Raw genomic sequence first — 7,804 nt, forward strand, 5'->3', positions numbered from 1 at the left:
GGCGCCTGTCCTGGAACTATCTCTTGTAGACCAGGCTGGCCTTGAACTCACAGAGACCCACCTGTCTCTGTCGTCCAAGTGTAGGGATTAAAGGCAGGCACCAACACCGCCCAGCAAGAAAAGCTTTAAAAAGTGAGGACTTAAATGCAGCCTACATACCAATAATGTTTAAATGACCTATATCTGACCACTTAACAATATAGCACTACACTTAACAACCTCATTTCCATCGTCACCTAACCTTTGAGGATAGGTGTTAATCACTATAAAAAGAAATTTCCAAACCAAAAAAAAAAAAAAAAAAATTAAAGTCCAAAACAAAAACTTACTTTGGGGTCTACAACATTCACATAGACATCTTGGTAAGGTCTTAGTCGGAATACTTGAGTCACAGTCTGGTCCACACTGATAGTTTCTAAAACAGAAAAAAAAAAAAATTGGTTCAGTTAACACATTTTGATCATTTGCTTTGGCCTCTGGCTTCCAGGACATGAAATTTTAAACAGTTCTCTACAGGTGATACAAGCCCAAGCAGTAACACTTGATTTAAAGTAATGAAAAGCACCCGGTGTCAGGGCCCTTTGTAATTCCAGCATTTGGAGGCTGAGGTAGGAGGACTGAAAAGCCTGACTGGGCTACTTCAGCAGTTCTTGTATCAAAAAAGAGCTGGAGCTGGAGAGATGGCTCAGTGGTTAAGAGAAGCTGTTGCTCTTGCAGTGGACCTGAGCTGGGTCCACTCCCAGCACCTACATGGTGGCTCACAACCATCTGTAACCCCAGTTTCAGGGGATCCAGCAGCAATGAGCATGGTACACATATATGCATACAGGTAGAACATCCATACACAAAGCAAGATAAATCAATCAAAAAATTAGAAGAGAAAGGTGTAACTTGGTGGTTGCAAACATGCTCAGCACACGAGTCCCCGAGTTTGCTGGTGGAGGGAAGAAGGAAGAAAATGAGAGAAAAGGAGTGGAGAAATGAAGAGACAGGAGAGAAAGAGACGAACATTTAAGATCTTGCATGTGGGAAACTAGAGAAGTGGCTGTCAATAAACTGCTTGCTCCATGAGCAGGAGAACCTGGATCCTGATCTTAAGCACGCATGTAAGATCCGAGCATGGCGGCACACACCCAAACTTTAGCAATGGGTTCAGAAACAAGTGGATCCCTGGACTTGTGGCCAGTTAGCCTAGCCAAAACAGAGCACTTTGGGCTCATCAAAAGACTGTCTTGCCAACATGGTGGTGTATGGCTGCAATCCCAGCACTTAGGAGGCAAAGGCAGATGGATCTCTGTGAATTCAAAGTCAGTCTCTTCTACATAGTGTGTTCCATGTTAGCAAATGTCACAAGGTGAAACCCTGTCTCAAAAATAAACCAAACAAAACGACCATTGCAAAAAAATTGAGATGGCGATAGAAGACACCTGACATCCACCTCTAGCCTTTATATATTCAGGCATGAGTAGTACATGTGGATGTACACACACACGAGAAAAATTTTAGTACTTAGGACACTGAGACATGAGAATTGTCCTGAACTGGAAACCAGCCTGGATTACACAGTGAGTTTAAGGTCAGGCAGGGCATAGGAAAAAATGAGAAGTAGTAAGTGCCTTTGATTCCAGCACTCTGGAGGTAGAGGGCAGAGGATCAGAAATTCAAAGTCATCCTCGATACACAGCAAGTTCAGCCTGGACCATGAGACCTTTATCACCAAAAAACAAAAACATTTAAAAATGAAAAGTATTTTTTTAAAAAAATCTGAGCCAGGTATGATGGTACATGTCTTTAATCCCAGCAGTTGGGAGGCAGACAAGAAGACCTCAGCCTGGTCTATATAATGAAATCAAATCAACCAGGGCTTCTGTCTCAAAAAAAAAAAAAAAAAAAAAGGATCTGGCAGCTGGGCTGGGAATGTAACTCAGCAGCACGGAACTTGTTTAGTACACACCAGGCCCTGGGTGGAGGTGGGAGGAGCAACCTAAGAAAAGTTCAAATCCCAGAGGCAGAAGTAAGCTACTCCATAGATTCTCAAAACAATACAAGCAATTGCCACTGCTGTTGGTTGTTCCCCAAAACGAGACAATAATAAATTGACCTTATTTCTGAAGGCACTGCTGGCCTGGGGCAATGAACAGAAACAAACCCAGCTGGAACGGAGCTGAAAGCTTTCTCCTGGCTGACTAGCCGTCATGGTGGTGGAAGGATCACCAACTGTCTTACTCAGCTACGGAGTCTATATGCAACAACACAAACCAGCCAGGCAGGATGAGTCCAATGGAGCAATAGTAAAAGTCTGTTATAGAGTCAATCTGACACAATACAGTTGGAGGGAATTCATTTCTGATACTGTAAACCTTGGCAAAAACCTGTGGTTGCAGTTTTACTAAATGAATACAATGTACCTTTCAAAACTGTCTTCTTCCAAGTAATAACTGGGCCTAATACTGCTTAGCTTCTAAGATCTGAAGAAACTGAGAACATCTGCAGATGTTCAGGAATAGACTGTACCATCAGCCACAGACTCAGATTGCTTTCTAAATTACTATATTTTTATTTTATTCTATTTATTATTATTTTGATTTTGGAGACAGAGTCTCACTACGTAGTCCTAAACTGCCTTAGAACCTTACTCTACAGCACAGGCTGGTCTTAACTCACAGGATCTACATGCCTCCAATGGAATTAAAAGCATACAGTACTGAAACTGGCTGAATAACTATGTGTACGCCCATAGATTCGCGTTTCTACTAGCTTTGACCAGAGAACCTTCTTTCTGCATTGGCCAGCAATGACTGCAGAGATTCATAACTGGCCAGTACTGAGAATAAATGATTGCTGCATGCCCAGGCACAAGCTCAGGGAAGATGCAACACAGAAGAAGGAGCCAGAGAAGTGGGAAGAACAGTGTGGGATGCTAACTTCTGGATATGACATGACAATTTCACTGTATAACTCACAGTAGCTATGATTACCTACACAAGATCGGGCCTGTCAACACCCTGTCATGAAAGGAGGAGAGGTTCATGAGGCCCCAGCCATCTCTGCAGATTTAAACAGTCAATGGTTGAAGAGGGAAGAAAACACATCTTTCCCAGTGGAGTAGCCATGGGTAAGGTGCCTATGCTCCTGTACATAAATCCTCCCCATGCTCATGTAAACAACCCTAATAAAACTCACTGGGTCACACACAAAGTCCTGAAAGCAGGGGAGCTACACTGGAAGAGGACAAGATTATCAGATGTGAGAGACAAGAGAGGGTACTAAGGAATATATAATAGAAATACGCGCATGTGTGTGTGTGTGTTTGTGTATGCATATGCGCACACACACACACATATAAAATCTCATATGACCCGTTATTTGGGCTGGCAAAGTGATTTGGTGGTAAAGTCACTTGCCACCAAGCCTGACAACCTGAGTTCAATCCTTGGGACCCACATGGTGAAATGAGAGAAGTGACTCCCTGAAGTTGTCCACACATTCATCCTGCCCAATGTGTGTGTTCACACGCATACTTACATAAGTAAATGTAGGAAGAACTTTTTCTTTGAGACAGGGTCTCACATACAGAAACCCACAACTGGTCAAAATACAGAGAACAAGAGGCTGTGTGGTGCCCAGTCACAACTGATACATCTACATCACAATTCCTGCACCTAAGGCTCTGGGATCACTGTGGAAGAGTGATCAGAAAGATTTTAAGAGCCAGGAGAACAGGAAGTTAGCTGTTAGATTGTGTGTCATAGAAATATCAGAAAGGCTCCCCATATGAAGCTTCATCAACATGGATGCAAACAAGACCTGAACAATGATACACCAAAGAATATGCTAATATGGAAGGGGGAAGTTGGAGGGACCTCAACCATAGACCATAAACAGCAGGCCACTGTGGAATGCTAAGAGCAAGAGAACTGGTCTTCCACAGGGAAGAGCCCTCCATTTGCTCATCCAATAGCAAATGCTCATCCCTGAGATCATGTTCATACAGGTAACATTCTATGGACTGAGCAGGTTGAATTGAAGAATTTAGGAATGTGTATGTATGTATAACAACAATAAAGACTCAGGAAGAAGAAAACTGCATGCTCTTTCTCAAGCAGAACCTAGCCAAAAATATATGTATATATGTAAACAAATGTACACATGGCTACAGTAAACCAGGAAGAGAATAAGAAAGATTGAATATCGGGGGTGAGGAAGGACTGGATGCAGGTGACAAACAATTACAAAACAGAATGGGAAGTTACTTGGTTTTCTAAGTTTAATTTGGCCACAGACCTTTTTGTTTTGTTTTAGTGATGGCGAAGTACATAAAATATATTTAGCAATAAATGTGAAAAATTTAATGTGACATTTTCCAGTTTCCCTCCCAAATTCCTATTTTAACAGTAAAGTTCATTGAGTACAGATTTTGGATCTGGTTAATTCTGGTATGTGATCATTTTTACTTATTTGCAAGTGGTTTTTGTTTGTTTGTTTGGTTGGTTGGTTGGTTTGGTTTTATTGAGACAGGGTTTCTCTGTGTAACAGTCCTCGTTGTCCTGGAAAAAAACTTTGTACACCATGATGGTCTTGAACTAACAGAGATCCACCTGCCTCTCTGCCTCCGGAGTACTAGGAGTAAAGGCCTTTGAAACCACACATGGCTTTTCTTTCTTTCTTTCTTTTTGAAACAGAGATTCAAGGCCAGCACTATCACATCTGTTTTATACAGTTCCAGAGATGGATGGAAGCCAGGGCTCAGTGTATACTGGGCAGGCTGACTAACTGAACTACATCTCTTGGCCCCTCCCCTTTCTTGAGGTCCCTAAAGTGCAGGCACAGTAAGCAAACTGTTTTAGGAGGAAACATTTAGAGAAAAGAGCCTATTTATCACTTCATGCCTATGTACAAGTAGGTACACATATGATTAAAGTCAGATGCATCATACAAGAAGACAGGAGCAGTTACACAACCTAAGCCTAACACTCAAGACAGAAAGCTACCCTTTCTTGACAGACTCTTCCCTTGGACCCACAAAAGCAAACCCTGGTTAGTAACCAGGTACTTGCAGTCCCATGCTTGCTCAGGCTTTTGCAACTGACTTATCTACTCTCTACCTTCACTTTCTCTTTGAATAAAATCCCTTGCTACTTTTTGATTTGCATGCAACTCTCTTATTCTTTGAAAAACGACAGGAAGAATCTAGAAACACAAAGACCAGAGAACAGTGGCAATACACTCATCCCAGAAAATAATTAAATATTACTTAGAAAATTCACCATCAAATTTTTTAAGAGCTAAATATAAAACTTCCCATGTTCAAATTACCTTTTCTTCGGCTCTAAATGTAGTTTCTTCAATGCCTGCAACATGCTAACAAATGAGATTCTTTGGCAATTTTCATCTGACTCGGTGTCTGGACAAGATTAAAGCTTAGTCAGCTGTAAAGGTAAATGAAGACAGCAAACATACCAACTCTTGCTCCTGGGGTAGTGTCTGAATATGCAGTCACTGACCCCCAAAAGCTTGATTTGTCTTCTTTTTTGCTAGAGGAAACTCAATCTGCTAGGCACTTATTCCCTGAGATTTCCAAGAGAAGTTTCAAAGGTTTTGCAGGCAGTAACTATAAAAGTCTCAGAGAGAGGTAATATTTACCTTTCTGTAAATCTTCCTTAAGAGACTTGACTTGCAAAAGCAGAGGACTGGAAAAGAAAGCAACAAAGATGAGCGAGACTATAGGAGGTAAGCTTGCCCTACCTGCAACCAAAATGTGAACTAATAATGTAGTATATATTGTAACTTGGCCGGGCAGTAGTGGCCCACACCTTTAATCCCAGCACTTGGGAAGCAGAGGCAGGTGGATCTCTGTGAGTTCGAGGCCAGGCTGGTCTACAAGAGCTACTTCCAAGACAGGCACCAAAGCTACAGAGAAACCTTGTCTCAAAAAAAAAACAAAAAACAAACAACCAAAATACATTGTAACTTGTGCCACAACCAGAAAAAACTTCCTTAGAAACAAAGATACTAGTACACTTGACCTGAAAGGAAATGAAGGAAAGCAACAAAAGACTTTCCAGAGTTGTTATAGCAATGCTATAAACAAAAATGGGCCACTTAAAAAAAAAAAAAAAAACCTGTTGTTGGGACTGAACACGTAGCTTAAAAGCACCAGTTGCTCTTCCAGAAGATTCAAGTTTGGTTTCCAGCTACCACTTCAAGTGGCTCCCAACTGTCTATAACTACAGACCCAGGGGCCTTCATCTGAGGGCTCTTGTACTCATATGCACAGACATACAATTAATTCTTTTTAAAAATTGCTTTTCTTTTTTCTTTCTTACTTGTTTTTGTTTTTTGAGACTGGGTTTCTCTGTGTAGCTTTGGAGCTTTGCTGGAAATCACTCTGTAGACCAGGCTCATAGAGATCTGCCTACCTCTGCCTCCCAAGTGCTGGGATTAAAGGTATGCACCGCCACCACCACTCAGCTAAAATTTTATTTTTTTGAGACAGTTTCTCTCTGTAGCTGTGGCTATCCTGGAACTCACTCTGTAGACCAGGCTAGCCATGAACTAAAGAGATCCACCTGGTTCTATCTCCCAGCTGCTGGAATTAAAGCGGGTACCACCACACCTAACCATAATTTAAAAAAAAAAAAATCTTTAAATATATATATTAAATTTTCTATGTATATGAGTGTTTTACCCTGCACATAGGTCTGTGCACCACATGCATGCCTGGTGCCCTAGAAGGCCAGAAGAAGGTATCAGATGCCCTGGGACTACAATTACAGATGGTTGTGGCATGCCACATGCTAGAAATCAAACTCAGGTCCTCTAGAAAAGCAGTCAGTGCTCTTAACCACTGAGCCACTTCTTCAGCCTAGACATGAGCTTTTTTTTGTTCATTTGTTTTCAAGGCAGGGTTTCTCTGTGTGACAGCCCTTCCTCTCTCCGACTCTCTTTGAACTCACAGAGATCCGCCTGCCTCCGCTTCTGAGTTCTGGAATTAAAAGTGTACGCCACCACACCAGGCACATGAGCATTTTTTGTTTTGTTCTGAGATAGGATCTTACAATGTAGCCCTGACCAGACTGAAATAGTATTTGAAAACAACAGGGTGCCTAGTTCCCTTAATCCTTGAATTGCTCACCTGTATTCATCATTGGGGTGAGCAATCTCCACAATGTCTCCAAGCTTGATGTGAGGAAACACTTTAGGGTTCACGACTAACTCATCATCTGAAAGACAATTCAGTGACTTTAAAAGCAAATGGGCTTAGTAGTTGACCACAGGCTTAGCACGTATGAGGTGTAGGGATGAATCTCTACCACATACCTCTAAAAAAACAAAAGCATCAGAGAAAAAACACAGAGCATTCCCATCATGTTGTGTTACTACTAGATCTCACATTTGAATTCTGACACTATTTTTACTTTTTTGACTGACATAAGTGTCTTAGGATAGCATCAAACTCATCCTATAAGGTAGTTTTGAATCTTTTCACCTTCCTGTCTCTGTGGTCCCAGACTGCCGGGACCACAGGGCAGGCTATACTACACTCAATGTTTATTTTTATTTTTGTTGTTATATTGAGGTTCCATTTGGATTTTTGTTTTCTGGGTTGTTGGACCTTTTTTTTGGGGGGGGGGGGTAAGTGTGTGAATCCTTTTCTCTGAAAGGGTACCTTGCAAATTATTTGCATTTCAGCATCTTCTTGCTGCCCTAGACTGCCGGGACCACAGGGCAGGCTATACTACACTCAATGTTTATTTTTATTTTTGTTGTTATATTGAGGTTCCATTTGGATTTTTGTTTTCTG

At 41.5% G+C, this 7,804-nt stretch overlaps 1 protein-coding gene across 1 annotated transcript in view; it reads right to left on the reverse strand.

The window, feature by feature from the left end:
• Depdc5 (DEP domain containing 5) overlaps positions 1-7,804 on the reverse strand; it is a 124,797-nt gene that overhangs the window by 112,434 nt on the left and 4,559 nt on the right. Inside the window, exons 3-5 of the mRNA XM_013353345.2 lie at positions 7,136-7,223; positions 5,644-5,690; positions 330-415 (exon numbers count right to left, since the gene is read on the reverse strand). Coding sequence (XP_013208799.1) covers positions 330-415; positions 5,644-5,690; positions 7,136-7,223 — 221 coding nt within the window. The remainder of the gene's footprint in view (positions 1-329; positions 416-5,643; positions 5,691-7,135; positions 7,224-7,804) is intronic.

This window comes from Microtus ochrogaster, unplaced genomic scaffold (assembly GCF_000317375.1).
Source record: "Microtus ochrogaster isolate Prairie Vole_2 unplaced genomic scaffold, MicOch1.0 UNK6, whole genome shotgun sequence".
Classification (NCBI taxonomy): domain Eukaryota; kingdom Metazoa; phylum Chordata; class Mammalia; order Rodentia; family Cricetidae; genus Microtus; species Microtus ochrogaster.